The sequence below is a fragment of the Chiloscyllium plagiosum genome, unplaced genomic scaffold (assembly GCF_037043375.1).
Source record: "Chiloscyllium plagiosum isolate Xiang-an unplaced genomic scaffold, Cpla_swu_hap1 HiC_scaffold_15, whole genome shotgun sequence".
In the NCBI taxonomy this organism is placed as follows: Eukaryota; Metazoa; Chordata; class Chondrichthyes; order Orectolobiformes; family Hemiscylliidae; genus Chiloscyllium; species Chiloscyllium plagiosum.
Window position 1 is genome coordinate 5,924,014 of NW_028270153.1, and position 18,014 is coordinate 5,942,027.

The window sequence follows — 18,014 nt, forward strand, 5'->3', positions numbered from 1 at the left end:
TTACGGGATCCTTGCGGGGGAGGAGGAGCAGCCCCAAGTCATGATCTACATCGACACCAACAACACAGATATGAAGAGGGATGGGGATCTAAGGCAGAAATTCAGGGAGCTAGGGTGGAAGCTTAGAGCAAGAACAAACAGAGTTGTTATCTCTGGTTTGTTGCCCGAGCCATGTCCTGAAGAAGGGCTTATGCCCGAAACATCGATTCTCCTGCTCCTTGGATGCTGCCTGACCTGCTGCGCTTTTCCAGCAACACATTTTCAGCTCTGATCTCTAGCACCTGCAGCCCTCACTTTCTCCATGTGTTAGTGAGGCAAGGAATAGGGAGAGAGATGAGTTGAACTCAGTGGCTACAGGGATGATGCAGGAGGGAGGGTTTTGGATTCTTGGAGAATTGAGGCTCTTTCTTCGGTAGGTGGGACCTCTACAAACAGGATGGTCTTCAGCTGAACCAGAGGGGTACCACTTTCCTGGGGGGGAATTTGCTAGTACTGTTCAGATGGGTTTAAACTAATTCAGCAGGGTGATAGGAACCTAAATTGTAATTCGAGTATAGAGGTCTGAAATAAGATTTCAGGGTTGCAAGAGGGCACCAGCAAGCAAGAAGTTGGTTTGAATTGCGTCCATTTCAACTCCAGGAGTATCTGGAGTAAGGTGGGTGAACTTGCAGCATGGTTAAGTTCCTGGGATTTCGATGTTGTGGCCATTTCAGAGGCATGGATAGAGCAGGGACAGGAATGGTTATTGCAGATTCCAGGATTTAGATATTTCAGTAAGAACAGAGGAAATGGTAAAAGAAGTGGGCGTGTGTCATTGTGAGTCAAGGACATTATTACGGCTGCAGAAAGGATGTTTGAGGATTTGTCAACTGAGGTAGTATGGGCTGAGGTTAGAAACAGGAAAGGAAAGGTCACCCTGTTGGGAGTTTTCTATAGGCCTCTGAATAGTTCCAGCGATTTAGTAGAAAGGATAGCAAAGATGATTCTCGATAGGAGCGAAAGTGACAGGCTAGTTGTTATGAGGGACTTTAACTTCCCAAATATTGACCAGGAATGCTGTAGTTCAAGTACTTTAGATGGGTCAGTTTTTGTCCATTGTGTGCAGGAGGGTTTTCTGACACATTATGTAGACAGGCCAACAAGGGGCAAGGCCACATTGGATTTGGTACTGGGTAATTAACCCAGCCAGATGTTAGATTTGGAGGTAGGTAAGCCCTTTGGTGATAGCGACCACAGTTCAGTTATGTTTACTTTAGCGATGGAAAGGGATAGGTATACACTAGAGGGCAAGAGCTACAGCTGGGAGAAAGGCAATTATCATGCGATTTGACAAGATTTAGGATGCATAGGATGGGGAAAGAAACTGCAGGGAATGGGCACAATAGAAATGTGGAGATTATTCAAGGAACAGCTGAAAGAAAACAGAGGGTATTGTGTGTCCTTGATAAGTATGTACCGGTCAGACAGGGAAGAAGTTGTCGAGCGGAGGAGCCGTGGTTTACTAAGGAAGTTGAATGTCTTGTAAAAAGGAAGAAGAAGGTTTATGTTAGGATGAGATCTGAAGGCTCAGTTAGGGCGAGTGAGAGTTACTAGGTAGCCAGGAAAGACCTAAAGAGACAGCTAACACAAGCAAGGAGAAGACATGAGAAGTTGTTGGCGGCTAGGATTAGAGAAAACCCTAAAGCATTCTATAGGTATGTAATGGATAAAAGAGTGACTTGAGTAAAATTAGGGCCAATCAAGGACAGAAGTGGGAAGTTGTGCGTGGAGTCTGAAGAGATGGGGAAGCACTAAATGAATATTTTTCATCAGTATTCACACTAGAAAAAGACCATGTTGTCAAGGACAATACTGAGAAACAGGCTACTAGACTAGATGGGATTGAGGTTCACAAGGAGGAGGTGTTAGAAATTCTTAAAAGTGTGAAAATAGATTTATCGTAGGACTCTCTGGGAAGCTAGGGAGGAGATTGCAGAATCTTTGGCTTTGATCTTTATGTCATCATTGTTTATAGGAATAGTGCCAGAAGTGATTAGATTAGAATCCTTACAGTATGGAGACAGGCCATTTGGCCCAACAATTCCACACCAACCCTCCGAAGAGGTAACCCACCCTGACCCATTCCCCTACCCTATATTTACCCCTGACTAATGCACCTAACACTGTGGGCAATTTAGCATGTCCAATTTACCTAACTTGCACATCTTTGCACTGTGGGAGGAAACCAGAGCATCTGGAGGAAACCCATGCAGACACAGCCAGAACATGCAAACTCCACACAGACTGTCACCCAACGCGGGAATCGAACCCGAGTCCCTGGTGCTGTGAGGCAGCAGTGCTAACCACTGAGCCACTGTGCCGCCCTGTGTTGCTCCGCTCCTCTCCTCTCTCCTCTCCTCTCCTCTCCTCTCCTCTCCTCTCCTCTCCTCTCCTCTCCTCTCCTCTCCTCTCCTCTCCTCTCCTCTCCTCCAGAAGACTGAAGGATTGCAAATGTTGTCCCCTTGCTCAACAAGGGGAGTAGATCAACTAGCAGAAAGTGAGGACTGCAAATGCTGGAGACCAGAGTTGAAAAATGTGGTGCTGGGAAAACACAGCAGGCCAGGCAGCATCTGAGGAGCAGGAGAATTGACGTTTTGGGCATAAACCCTTCTTCAGGAAGTAGAGACAACCCTAGTAATATAGACCAGTAAGCCTTACTTCAGTTGTGGGTAAAGTTTTGGAAAAGATTATAATCATCTAGAAAGGAATAATTTGATTAGGGATAGTCAACACGGTTTTGTGAAAGGTAAGTTGTGCCTCACAAACCTTAATGAGTTCTTTGAGAACGTGACCAAACAGGTGGATGAGGGTAAAGCGGTTGATGTGGTGTATATGGATTTCAGTAAGGTGTTCCCCACAGTAGGCTATTGTACAAAATATGGTGGTAAGGGATTGAGGGTGATTTAACAGTTTGGATTAGAAATTGGCTAGCTGAAAAAAGACAGAGGGTGATGGTTGATGGGAACTGTTCATCCTGGTGTTCAGTTACTAGTGATGTACCACAAGGATCTGTTTTGGGGCCACTGCTGTTTATCATTTTTTATATATGACCTGGATGAGGGCATAGAAGGATGGATTAGTAAATTTGCGGATGGCACTAAAGTCGGTGGAGTTGTGGACAGTGCGGAAGGATGTTGCAGGTTACAGAGGGACATAGATAAGCTGAAGAGCTGGGCTGAGACGTGGCAAATGGAGTTCAATGAGAAAAAGTGTGAGGTGATTCACTTTGGAAAGAGTAACAGGAATGCAGGGGACTGGGCTGATGGTAAGATTCTTGATTTGGAGATGCCGGTGTTGGGCTGGGGTGTACAAAGTTAAAAATCACACAACACCAGGTTATAGTCCAACAGGTTTAATTGGAAGCACACTAGCTATCTGAGCGCCGCTACTTCATCAGACAACTACCTGATGAAGGAACGACGCTCCGAAAGCTAGTGTGCTTCCAATTAAACGTGTTGGACAATAACCTGGTTTGTGTGATTTTTAACTTGGTAAGATTCTTGGTAGTGTAGATGAGCAGAGAGATCTGGGTGTCCATGTACATAGGTCACTCAAAGTTGCCACCTTGGTTAATAGGGTTGTTAAGAAGTCATATGGTGTGTTAGCTTTTATTAATACAGGGATCGAGTTTCAGAACCATAAGGTCATGCTGCAGCTGTACAAAACTCTGGTGCAGCCGCACAGGGAATATTACATACAATTCTGGTCACCGCATTATAGGAAGGATTTGGAAGCTTTGGAAAGGGTTCAGAGGAGATTTAATCAGATGTTGCCTGGAATGGAGGGAAGGTCTTACGAGGAAAGGCTGAGGGACTTGAGTCTGTTTTCATTAGAGAGAAGAAGGTTGAGAGATGACTTAATTGAGACATATAAGATAATCAGAGGGTTAGATAGGGTGGACAGTGACACCTTTTTCCTCAGATGGTGATGGCTAGCACGAGGGGATATAGCTTTAAATTGAGGAGTGATAGGTCGGTGCAACAACGAGGGCCGAAGGGCCTGTACTGTGCTGTAATGTTCCATATTCTAAGTAATGATAATGTATTTAACCTGTGGGTTGTGTCTACAGATTGACCCTCCTGCCACTGGAAGCAATCACCATAGACACAGATATAAAATAATTGGCCAACGACACAGGTAGGAGATGAGATTTCGATTGTTACTGACCAAGTTGTTGTGGTCTGGGACGCACTGTCTGGAAGGGCAGTGGAAGCAGATTCAACTCGTAATGTTCAGAATACATAAAGGGTAAATATTAAGAATGAATATAACAAGTTGGGCAATGGGGAGAGAGCAGGGGAGCGAGACCAATGGAGTGGCTCATTGAAAAATTAACACAGACACAATGGCTACCAATCAGAGAACGAGCTGAACACCCCTCCTGGACATTACTGTATGTGCACAGTGTGATCCCAGAGTTGAGTGAATCACCTCATCCATTGCCTGTTGATTCAACAGTTATGACTCGGTGGCCACTAAATAAATGTATTGAGAGTGTGGTGCTGGAAAAACACAGCAAGTCAGGCAGCATCCGAGGAGCAGGAGAATCCATGTTTCGGGCATAAGCACTTCATCAAGACCTTTTGCCCAAAACATCAATTTTCCTGCTCCACCTGCTGTGCTTTTCCAGCACCACACTCTCGACTCTAATCTCCAGGATCTGCAGTCCTCACTTTCTCCTAAATAACTGTATGGCTAATGCTCTATTTCCCACCCTCCCTTAACTACATGGGCGCGGATTACATTCCAGCCGGAATTTCTAGTGGTGATTAAATAATTCGATTTTGTGAATTTCTGAACAAGAGTGTTCACTCTCCTCCACCGCCCCCTCCCCCTCAACTTGAACTGCAGCCTTTATTCTGTTTCCTTAATTATTGTGAAGATATGAGCATTACAAAACCAGAACAGCCCCAGTTACACAACTGACTGGGGAGAGACAGTGACTCCTGGACATTTTGGGTATTGGTTAATGCTCAAACATGTTGGAATCACATCTGGATTCAGATAAAGGACACGAGACCACATGGAGCAAGAGAGACCAGGGAGCAGGAGGGATTGGGAAGCAGACCCAGTGTGGGAGAGATTGGAATACAGAGTCAGAGTGGTAGGAATTGGGAAACAGACCCAGAGTAGGAGAGATTGGGGTACAGTGCCAGAGTGGGAGGGATTGGGGTACAGTGCCGGAGTGGGAGGGATTGGGGTATAGAGCCGGAGTGGGAGGGATTGGGATACAGAACCAGAGTGGGTGGGATTGAGGTACAGAGCCAGAGTGGGTGGGATTGGGATACAATACTTTTCTCATCCAATAGGGTCCAACAGAGAGCCTGAAATCAATTGGAACTAGGCAGCAAATGACAGTTCTACGTTGGCTATGGGGAGAATTGGTGTGTATCTATGTACTTGTTTCTCTGTAGAGAATAAATAATGGGTGTGTCAGACATCCAAGATGTGTAAGTTGGAATAAAACTGACCAGAAAAGTACACATGTCCCTGCTGTTTCCCAAGCATCTTTTTGTCAAACAGTTCCTGGTCAGCAGGAAGTTGATACTGAACTGGGCAGCAATTAACTAAGAGGATATTTTCATAATCAGCAATGGGCCATTAACTCTGTGACACTTGTATCACTTTCCCTTCCTATCATCAATTCCATTTTCATTGTTTTGTCTCATCCACAACTTCACACGTTACTTGTAACTTGTTATGCAAACTGAAAAGCTGAATGGATCCATGGAATCTGTTCTGTTATAGATGCCCAATTCAATATCAGTAGAGACTCTTTGAAAGAGGAAGCGAAGAGTTACTGAGTGATTCCACATTGGCTTTACCCTCTCCCGGAGGCAGGGGTTTCCTGAATCCTGCATTTTGGGGAAAGTAGGGGCATGGGAAAGTTGTCTGGAAATAATTCCGATGGCCATTCTCCCACTCATAATGTTTGATCCTTGATCTGATACTCTGAAAGAGACTATTTGGTCATCACAGTTAAGAGATCTTGCTGTGTGACTGTTGGCAGCTACATTTCTCATGCCACATCAGTGACAATGTTTAGTCCAGGGTCTTGAATGGAATCTTTCTCTTGAGATTGTCAGTAAAACTACCCCAGGAATAACTCACTCTGTGAATCATTGACAGGGCAATCTTTCTGCTCTCTCCTTTCCAGCTGCAGTTACACTGTGAGGTGGTGAGGATGGGCAAACAGAACAGCAAGCTGCGCCCCGAGGTGCTGCAGGATTTACGGGAAAACACAGAGTTCACGGAGAATGAGATCCAGGAATGGTACAAGGGATTTGTGAAGGACTGCCCCAGTGGATACCTGACGATGGAAGAGTTCAAAAAACTCTATGGCAACTTTTTCCCCTATGGCGATGCCTCCAAGTTTGCCGAGCATGTTTTCCGTACCTTCGACACCAATGGAGATGGCACAATAGATTTCCGCGAGTTCATCATTGCACTGAGTGTGACTTCCAGGGGAGGTTTGGAACAGAAGCTGAAGTGGGCTTTCAACATGTACGATGTCGATGGAAACGGTTACATCAGCAAATCTGAGATGCTGGAGATAGTCCAGGTATAAGATTCTCCGTCGAAACTAAGGGAGATTTCTTTATGTGGAACTCCTGCTCCTCTTGCTGCATCTTTAGTTAGTTTCTTCCTGTCTTGCCTCCTTGCAATTGCTCAAACTAAAATTCCTCTCTTTTTCCGAAACCAATCTGACGCTGAAGCCAGGCAGTGGTGGGCTCACGATATCAATGTAGAACCTTTTTTGCAGTGGTAGGATGGTCGGAAGAAACTAATTTAACATAATTGACACAAAAAGAGAGGAGACACATGGAAATTGTTATTACACAGTTGTTGTTATCCATCACTGTTAAAAGAGAATTAGTTAAATACATAGAGTCATACAGCACAGAAACAAACCTTTCAGTCCAGCTGGTCCATGCCAAACATAATCCCAAACTAAACTAGTCCCAACAGCTCCTAGCTCATATCCCTCTCCTATTCGTGTACTTATATGAACGGTAAAAATTTACAGGACTGTGCAGGAAGAACAGGAGATGTGTACTAACTGGCTAGCTCTTCCAAACAGCCAGCACAAATATGATGAGCCAAATGGCCTCTACCACTCTGCAACGATTTAAGAAAATTCAGTAAGCTACATCACTAATTGTTGCTCATCATGTGAGTCAAAAGTGAATGGACTTTTATTTTCTCGCCAGTCCATGTGGTTAATGAAATCACCTCCCCACCCCCCCAACCTCCACGTGACCTTCTTACCTCAACTGTTCCATCTGTTTTTGGATTGATTTACTTTGACACTGACATTTGTTTTTCGAAGAGTGATATTTATTTCAGTGTTACTGTTGTCAGAACCAAGCTAACCGTAAATAATGCTCTCCAAACACTGTCTTGTCTCCTGTTGTCCTGTGGATTGGCCATTGCGGTGAGGCACCTTATCCTATGGAGCTGGTGTAAGCATTGTTGTAATGCTGGGTAAGACTTGCTATCAATCACATTTGGGTGACCCCTAACCAACGTAGCATACACCTCTCTCCAGGTACAGGATGCGATCAACACACAACACGTTGGAGCCTGTAGTGCTAAAGTTGTCTGAATTTGATTCAATTTCAGGTTATATTTTTAAGAAAAGCCTATAGAGACCTTACAGGCCAGGAGACTGTTCAACCTATTGAGTTGCATTGCTAGCTCTCGATGGAGCAGTTCAATTACTCTTCTTCTCCCCACTCTATTCCTGTCACCCAGCAAGTCTTTTTCATTCAAATGCTCATCTAAATCCCTAATCAAATAATTTACCTTCACCTCCATCACCCACACATGCAACAAGTTCTAGGAGTTACAAAATAAACTCTCGCAATGGTTTTATTGTCCTCGAACAGGCTATCTACAAGATGGTTTCATCAGTAATGAAGTTATCCGAGGATGAAGCTACCCCGGAGAAAAGAACAGAAAAAATCTTCCGTCAGATGGACACCAATGCAGATGGTAAGTGACAGCATGGTCAGTGAGCTATTCTTTACCTTTGTGAGCTGAGCTGGAGTAACCCGTATGCAGGTGCCACAATGGTAATGTCACCAGACCCATATTCCAGAGGTCCAGCTTATTGACCTGGGGATATCAGTTCAAATCCCACTAAGGCACCTGCAGCTACTTGAATTCAGTTAATAAATCTGGAATACAGACCTAGTCTCAGTAACCACCATTGTCTAACATTAAAACTTATCTAGTTCACTCACCCCCTTTAGGGAAGGAAATCTGACATCCTTACCCAGTCTACATGACAGTCTAGACCCACAGCATTGTGGTTGATTCTTAACTTGCTCTAAAGTGGACTAGCAAGTTTGTGGGCAATGAGGGATGGGGAGAAAGTCCTGGCCTTACTAATGATACAACCACAATGAAAGAATAAGAATAGAAAATGACTTGGACAAGTGCAAATTAATTAGTGAAGCAAGCACAGATTTGTCATTTTTAACTCGTGTTTTTTGATGAGCTAAGGGTGAGAGTTGATGGGGGTAATGTTGCTGATGTGGTATACATGGACTTTAATAGAGTGAAACACAACAGACTCAAGGAACCTTAGAGCTCATGGAATAAGAATGAGACAGTAGCAACACAGACAGAACAATTAACAGGAAACAGAGTAGAGGTAAATGGTTGTGTTTCGAACAGGGAACGGGTTTGTAGTGTAGACCGCCAGGTGTTAGGACCCTAGCTGTTCCTGGTATATTAAATAACCTCAATACTTTAGTATTCAGGACACAATTTCAAAATCTGAGACAAGATATGGAGGTATTGTAAACTGTGAGGAAGATAGTGTAGAACAGGTTGATGAAATGGATGGTCAAGAAGTGTGAAGTGGTTTGTTTTCGTAGGAAGAACACAGAGAGACGAAATAAAATAAAGAATGCAACTCTGAAGTGGGTGCAGGACCAGAGAAACCCAAGTTTATATGTACATATGTCATTGAGGATGGCAAGACAATTGACAGTAGAATTAATAATGGATACCAAACCTGTATTTTTCAAGAGTACAAGAGCAAGGAAGTTATGTTAAACCTTTTAAAACACTGTTTCAACTTCAACTGATATATTGTGGGAAAGATCAAAATGCATTAGAGTGCAGAAAAGATTCCTAAAAATGTTTCCAAAGATGAAGCACCTCAGCTATGTAGAAAGATTGGAGAGGTCTATACTGTTCTCCTTGAAGGAGAGAAGGTTAGGGAGAGATTTGACTGAGGTGTTCAAAATCAAGAGGGGTCTGGACAGAGTCAATCGAGAGAAACTGTTCCTAGTGTTGGAAGGAACAAGAGCCAGTGAAAACTGATTTAAAATAATTGACACAAGACGCAAGGGGGACATTAGAAACAGCATTTCCTTCAGTAAGTGGTTCATAGAACATAGAACATTACAGCGCAGTACAGTCCCTTCAGCCCTCGATGTTGCGCCGCCCTGTCATAATCTGAAGCCCATCCCACCTACACTATTCCATGTACATCCATTTGCCTGTCCAATGACGACTTAAGTGCACTTAAACTTGGCGAATCTACTACCGTTGCAGGCAAAGCATTCCATACCCTTACTACTCTCTGAGTAAAGAAACTACCTCTGACATCTGTCTTATACCTATCTCCCCTCACTTTAAAGTTGTGTCCCCTTGTGTTTGCCGTTCCCATACTTGGAAAAAAGCTCTCCCTGTCCACCCTATCTAACCCTCTGATTATCTTGTATTCGAGTCTGGAAAATGTGGTGCCGAAGAGTGTGGTGGAGCCAAGATCAATTGAGACTTTCAAAATGAAATTGGATCATTATCTATGATTCTTATGTGTCTCCAAGTTTAAATTTGTTTTATTTTATTCATAAAAGTGATCATGGCTATTTTCTGGGTTTTGTTGGGGTTCCAGTAGGTAAGTAGGTGACTGCTGCAGCTGATTTGCTCTAAACAGGATGTGATTTTGCAGATGACTGAGTTTTAGACGTGATGCTGGCTCAGGAAGTCCTCTCCTTCTGTTTCCTCTCTGCATCTAATATCTGTTTGCTTTCAAAGGAGGCAAGACTGTATTTTTCTGGTTGCATCATGTGCAAAGACCCTGGGCCAGCTTCTCCCAGAAATAGTGGCTGATATTAAAATTGAAGTCTTCAGAGTGCCCTTACAGCCTCTTTTGACTGTCAGGAGAGTGCAGCCCAGTCTGAAATTGTCCATGAAAGATTCACTTTTGGGAAGAATGTGTTAGGCATTCTGTCGACATGACCAGGCCAACCCAGCCATGGTTAGAGTCAAAGAAAAAACTGCACATGCTGGAATCCAAGGTTGGCAAGCAGGAGGCTAGGAGAATACAGCAAGTCAGGCAGCACCAGGAGGCTAGGAGAATACAGCAAGTCAGGCAGCACCAGGAGGCTAGGAGAATACAGCAAGTCAGGCAGCACCAGGAGGTTGGGCGAACACAGCAAGCCAGGCAGCACCAGGAGGCTAGGAGAATACAGCAAGTCAGGCAGCACCAGGAGACTGGGCGAACACAGCAAGCCAGGCAGCACCAGGAGGCTAGGAGAATACAGCAAGCCAGGCAGCACCAGGAGGCTGGGCGAACACAGCAAGCCAGGCAGCACCAGGAGGCTAGGAGAACACAGCAAGCCAGGCAGCACCAGGAGGCTAGGAGAATACAGCAAGTCAGGCAGCACCAGGAGGCTAGGAGAATACAGCAAGTCAGGCAGCACCAGGAGGCTGGGCGAACACAGCAAGCCAGGCAGCACCAGGAGGCTAGGAGAATACAGCAAGTCAGGCAGCACCAGGAGGCTGGGCGAACACAGCAAGCCAGGCAGCACCAGGAGGCTAGGAGAATACAGCAAGCCAGGCAGCACCAGGAGGCTAGGAGAACACAGCAAGCCAGGCAGCACCAGGAGGCTAGGAGAATACAGCAAGTCAGGCAGCACCAGGAGGCTAGGAGAATACAGCAAGTCAGGCAGCACCAGGAGGCTGGGCGAACACAGCAAGTCAGGCAGCACCAGGAGGCTGGGCGAACACAGCAAGCCAGGCAGCACCAGGAGGCTAGGAGAATACAGCAAGTCAGGCAGCACCAGGAGGCTGGGCGAACACAGCAAGCCAGGCAGCACCAGGAGGCTAGGAGAATACAGCAAGCCAGGCAGCACCAGGAGGCTAGGAGAACACAGCAAGACAGGCAGCACCCAGAGGGAAGTCGATGTCTTAGGCGTGACCCAAGTCCTGAAGAAGGGTTACACCTGAAACGTCGACTTCTCTAAGTTCTGATGCTGCCTGGCTTGTTCCGTTCCTCCAGCCTCCTGCTTGCCAACCTAGCCTTGGGTGTTTCAATATGTTGTGGATGTTTGGCATGCTCGATCAGGTGAACACCTCAATGCTAGATATTTTGCTCTGTCGTCTACTCTTCACAAGTTTCTGAACACATTAGGAGAGAAGGCATTTTTGAGCTTTCTGGCTTGATGCTGCCATCCAGTGCAAGTCTCACCTGTGTACAATGGCCAGAATTGTTTCTCTACTGACATTAGGCAAACCTCCTCCTTTTGGTTTTCAAACTGGTTGTTCCTGCATTGGAAATTACTGCAGGTGTCTCATCATAGTTTTGCAGTACGGAAAGAGTTCTTTTGGCTTAATGAATGTCCACTCCATTTGTCAAGCACCTATCTACTCCAGTCCCAAAGTCTAGTTCTATGGAGTTTCAAATACTCATCTAAACATTTTTTAAATAATGTGGTGCTTTCCAAATACCCTCCATGCTCTGAATTAAAATATTCTCCTCTCAATCCTCTTTAAACTTCCTGCCCCTTACCTTAAATCTATGCCTTTTGTTATTGAGCCCTCTGCCAAAGGGAAAAAGGTATTTCTACCTAACCTACCTATGTCCCTCAGAGTTCTGTGCACCTCAGTCAGATTCCCCCCCTCAACCTTCTCTGTTCTAAGGCAATGTAGGCAACTTGAGGGAGTGTGTTAGCAATATAAGTGAAGTTATCCATTACTGGGAGGTCTGGTCATGGACTGAAACCTTGACATCGAGGTAAAGCTTTCCGAGACAACTTGTTCCATGTAACAGTAGGGACGTTTTGTTACGTCAACAATACAATATAAATACAAGTTGTGTTGAGTAAGTTTTTTGAGGGCTCAGGGTGTGTAGTGGGAAAGAAGCATATCTATCAAAAAGGGTCAAACCTATTGGAAGGAAAATGCGTTTCACCATTAAATTCTCATTCTGAACCATCTCTTGTTTTTGGATTTTAGGCAGACTTTCACTGGAAGAGTTCATCAATGGAGCAAAAAAGGACCCATCCATTGTCCGCCTCTTGCAGTGTGACCCCAGCACCGCTGGCCAGTTCTGAGACAGTGTCCGGGACATGAATTCAGTTCCTCCGCCTCATTCCCATCACTGGTGAACCAAGAGTGAACAAGCAAGGACGCTGGCAGAAAGGGAATTTATGCTCAGACAAGTGGAACACTGGTGTCTGCCAAAACACTGAGCATCCTTCCACACAATGAAGAAACTGCATGAAGATACAGATTCCTGACTTACAAAATCCAGTAAATAAATTCTAGATGTGTAAATGTGCCAAAAATAAGGGGAACTGAGCTGGTCAACAATGGTTAACACCATCTCATTTCCATTTGCACCGTGCACTGTTGTCAATATAGTCTAACAGGGCAGAAGGGGGGTATGTTTTATTAGGTTTGTCTTGTCTGTTGTTCGCTTTTTACAGGTGAAATGTGTCTCATTACTTTATTTGAACCGTACTGAGTCATAGCTCATTCTTAATGAAGCCATGGAGAGTGAGAACCAAACTCTGATGGGTTAATGTTTACATTTGTACATTGGAGCATGAAAAAGCCATTAGGTTCATATATGCTTCTTCCAATCTCGGCTTATCCTATATCCATGTGGCAACTTTCCTTCATTCTGATACCTTCAAGGACCATCCTGTGAATCAACCCTGGTGGTGCACTAATGAAACATTTCCTCTTGCCTCCCTTTGGGGAACACGAATCCTAATAACCCCCCAAATGATTCACTTTTACCCATCCATATAAACTGTTTCTGTCTCGTCACCTTCGTGAAGCATTGTAAATAAATCCTGTTTGATCTGGAATGCTCCTCCACATATCAATACTCTCTGGGATAAGTAAACCTTCAAGAGCTCAAGCCTCACTTCCTTTATTGTGTTGGTTACCTTTGTGTCCCCTAAATCCATTGGTCCCTATCACCTCAAAAACACCATTGACTGATTGTAATGTATCTTTAACATATTGATCAGATCCAATCCCTGTCTCTCTTTGTTATACAAATCCAAGGATATCTTCATCGTTCACCACTCTTAGGTTGTCACCCTAGGTTCCCTGTATTTTATTCAAGTAATAACATGTATCCTCGTGTTGCCCAAGAAATGTTAAATGGCATGCTATCTTCAATACCCTAATCACTGTCTTCCAGGTTTTGTGATGTATTACCAGCACCCTGAAACTAATGTTACATCATCTTGTCCACCACAAAGGATAAATTCACTGGGTGCTGGTTCCTTGAAACTGAACGAAGGCACTGTCTGGCTATTGCATCGCACACTACCCCACTTCTCAGTAAGCCTTCCAAAAATATCCTCAATGGTACCTCACAAAATCTCTGCCATTACTTTCAACATTAACGCTGTGTTGAACAGACACAGAAAATACTGGATAAACGTAGCAGGTCGGGTTATATCTGTAAAGAGAAAAACAGAGTTAATGTTTCAAGTCCAATAGATTTCCTCAAGCTGTACTCACCTCGTTTTCCTCCACTTTAACTCCCTGGTTGCCCTCTGGAAAAAAAATCAAAGATTTGTCGCTAGGTCTTTTTCATTGGGCATTCGTCCAATTAGCTGGCCCTGGGCATTTTCAGATGATCACCTATGATGTGGTTTCTGAAATCATTTATAACATTCCCCAAGTCATCCAACATTATGCTGTTAGTTTCCTGATTAACTTTTGCGTCCTAACATGAGCATATTGGATTGAATTTCTGTGAGTGGAGAGACAATGAGGGTCTCCCACTCATTCTTTGAAGAATCTCAGAAACACTTCCAAAACATATGTTCACACCCAAATTATTTTTCCATTCTCCTGCTGTCTGAGTCTTTTTGTTCAAATCATTTCAGACCACATGTCCAAGAGTTAGATTTTATACTCACGAACTAAAAATGCAATTAGCTGCATCAAGATTACTAATGTGGCTAGGAGCTAATGGATTGGACAGCTCTGTCTGAGGTCATTGTTATACATGTTGTACAACATGTTGCACTGTTGTACACTGTACTACATGTTGTATTTTATGTTATCTGTATGACTATTACTGCATTTACAATTAATGGTATGCCTAACATTTGGGGCCAGTTGCCAAAATTGGTTCCCCAATTAACCATTGTGCCTTTCTTATACACTCTGCTCCTTCTCTCCATTTCAGGATTGTTTTTAAAAATAGTGGATTGAGTGAGGCCAAGGATAAAAGAAACTTGGCTCTGCTGCAATTATATGAAATGAATATAGCACTGTGATATTACAGAAAACACAGGTATATATCCCCCTCAAAATGTCACAGCATTTTGCTCTGTGTGGGAGCCGGCAATGAGCTGAGTGGCCCATTCTGTGATGTAAATAACTGTACAACAATTGGGATACCTCACCTCGAAAGATATAAAATATCGTGATTGATCGTTGGTCATCTTTCCAAAACCTCAGCTTCAGCACAAGGCATTGTTGATGGCTTCCCTGCTATTTAACCCCAAACAAACTTACCAGTGGGTCTGGTAAAAGCTGGTGACTTTATTGACACACCCTCTAGAACAGTGGTTCTCAGCCATCTGCATCTTGAGTGCCACCAAACATCTTGTGAAGAAACGTCCAGTCCCACCATGATAAAATCAAAATCCTACTATTCCAAGTAATGGTCGTTTTATGTTTCCATGCATTTTAGTATTATTAACCATGAATGAAAATTTAAGGACATTAAAAATTGCAGTGGTTTTGCCAAGAATAAGTTTATTGCTAAACTGTAAGAAAAGAGATAATGGTTGGGTCATTTCTGAGAAGCCTGTGGTTGCCATTTCATTGGAAGGAATGTTGATTTTCCTGGAGGTCCCACCTAGACAACCTCACCAGTTGAGAAACACTGCATGAGAATGATTCAGTGGACTCTGGAGTCTGATCACTACAACATACTTCAGTCAGAGAGCCACCTGGTGTTCAATTCACAAAGTGCAATTGCTACAAAAAATTTACCCAAAGTTGTGAAAGGCAGTCTCTAGTCCCAGCCAGCTCCCTCAGCTTGCTGGTCTCACTCTGTCCTGTGCTGATTTTCTTAGTTCAAAGATCATTTATCGAGACTCAATTTAGTGCACCCTGCACTGTAACAAAAGAATTATGCAACAGAAAATAGTTTTCAGCTCTGATACTGTTGTAACAGTGGACCTACTCTGGTTGGACTTGGTATTAGAGGTGTCATCATTTGATCTCTCCCAACTTCTCATTCCCCTATTATCCCCCTTCCCAACCCCACTGCTCATTCCCGCTCCCATCCTCTCACCCATACCCCCTCTCGCCAATCCCCATCCTGTCCCACCCCGATTCACACACCCTTCCCCAGTCCCCACCCCACTCCTGCTGCTCCCAACTCCCACTCCCCTCCATCCAGATCTCTATTTCCACACCCTCCCCCGATCCTGACTCCCACACCCTTGACCTACAATGTTCCATCACCAACCCCTGACCAACTCTCCCAACACATGCCCTCCTGACCCACACCCTCCCACCATTGGTCACCCAACATGTCCATCATGACAGAACCCTGGTCAATCATAAAGTGAATAGATTCTCAATGTTGACTGGATAATTCTCGACTGCATTTCAACCAGCTTTTTTACCCCAATTCCTACTAGTTTTCCAAATATTTCAAAGAAATGTTTTAAGAAACAATATTTCAATGCCCTGGTGATTTTTCTCCTAACTTTTCTTTGCCCAATTTATTGTCCCAAAGTTAATATTTAATTGCTAGAGGCTCCAGGCTAAGTCTGAAGAGATGTTGACAAGAGTGATGCAGAGTCAGAACTCATTGCTTTAAAGATTCATTCAGTGTTCCAAACTGAGCAATGTTCTGCTTATTTACATGATCCTACATTACAATACAATTGAAATTTTGTAATGTGTTTGCATATGCCCAAGACAAGGAGTAAAACTTTGAAATTGGAAGCAGGTGTACACAAGCCAATTTTCATTCAAAACAAACAGTCGTTATTGCAAAACTGAAATATAAGATGCTGGAAATGCTCAGCTTCTTAGACAGCATCAGTGGAAATAGGATGATGGCATTAACACTTCAGGGATTGCTAACCTTTTGTCAGAAGCCCAGACCTAAAACATTATGAGACATAACAGCCAGTGTCTGCAGTAATACCCTTGCTAAGATAGCCCTCTGTCAAAAACTGCGAATGTGCAGTCTTAAAAGCAAATTTAAAGAGGAACCATACAATGTCAAAACTGGTAATTCACAACAAAACTTTACAGTGAACATTGGTCCCCCAACTCTGACCAAATAACATTCTTTAAGAAATCCAGTTCTCTGTAGAGCACTATATTGTCAACTCTCTTGATAACACATAACCACTTGGACATTGTTCCCCGTCCCATAGAACTGGGACAAGATTCAATGTCCAGGGAGGAGAGAAGTTGAGTGGGGTGGAGATGCTGATTAAATTAGAATCTGGAACAACTCCTAGGTTTCCAGTGAATTCTGAGCTCCCTGTGGGTTTCATTATGATGATCCCAAAGTAGTGAGAGACAGGCCTAACCTGTCAATAGAGCGAATTCCAACAGATGAAGGTTATGTGATGTACTAGCATGGTTTCCATGCAACACATACCTGATTATATTACCATTCCTAGCCACAGCCCACCAGGGTGGATGGACAGATTTTCTGACGGTGCCAAGAGAGTGCAATAGAAATGTAGTAAAATAGTTAAAGGAATGAGCAACTTTAGTTCAAGGTTGGATTGGAGAAGCTGGCATTGTTCTAGCACAGAGGGAGATTTGATAGTGTTGTGCAAGATAATGATAGATTAGGTAGCTGAAGACAAGCTTTTCCATTGCCTGGCATACAAGGGTGAAAGTACCCCGATTTTAGGTGTTGGTTAAGAAATGCTGGGGAAATGTGAGAAGGGACATCTTTTTACACGGTGAGTGGTAATGACCTGGAACTCTCTGCCTGAGGGAAATAAACTTTCCAGGACCACCACAATAGAGGGGAATGAGACTGATAGGATTGGTCTACAGAGAGTCAGTGTGGATGCACCTACTAACATCTTTCCCATGCTACAATGAGTCTATGTATGTTCTGGCAGGTGTCCCAGACCAGAAAGTAAGACCATCCTCGATAAAGACAGTGATGGTAATTTATTCAACCAATTTCCCTGAGAATTAAGTGTTTCTCCTGTTGTAGATCTTTCAGTCCGTCTGCTTTATCACCAGTTTAAAACCTCAGGTGTATGAAAGGAAAAGAACCAATCAGCTTTTTCAAACTTTAACAGTAGTAATTAATATTTAATTTGCATTTTTAAAAATATTTGTGTCAGTTGTTTGATTTATTTGTGTTCAGAGCTGCATCATAACTTGCAGCTAGTGTTTCGCTTAAATGTCAATAAAGGATAATGATGTTCATTTTCCTTCATTAGAATAAAAATTAAAACTGTACATATTTTCTGCAACTCATTTTGCATGTTTTTATTTGGGATTTAGGCATTACTGGAAAGCCTAACATTTGCCCCATGACGATGCTGAAATAACAGGAATGTTTCTGCAACTCTGAATTCTCACTGATTGTTATAAAAAAGATCATTTTCTTAATCTAGAATGAGGAAAGTCTGAAAGTTTCAACAAACACAGGTACGTAATTTCTCACACATGTCAGCCAAGGTCTCATGTGCCTT

The 18,014-nt window shown here is 43.5% G+C and overlaps 1 protein-coding gene across 1 annotated transcript in view; it reads left to right on the forward strand.

Annotated features, from left to right (window-relative positions):
• Positions 1 to 17,778, forward strand: part of LOC122560318 (neurocalcin-delta-like) — a 31,354-nt gene extending 13,576 nt beyond the window's left edge. Inside the window, exons 2-4 of the mRNA XM_043710914.2 lie at positions 6,197 to 6,601; positions 7,929 to 8,034; positions 12,298 to 17,778. Of these exons, the coding sequence (XP_043566849.1) occupies positions 6,224 to 6,601; positions 7,929 to 8,034; positions 12,298 to 12,395 (582 nt within the window). The 5' untranslated portion in view covers positions 6,197 to 6,223 and the 3' untranslated portion in view covers positions 12,396 to 17,778. The remainder of the gene's footprint in view (positions 1 to 6,196; positions 6,602 to 7,928; positions 8,035 to 12,297) is intronic.
• The last annotated feature ends 236 nt before the right edge of the window (positions 17,779 to 18,014 follow it).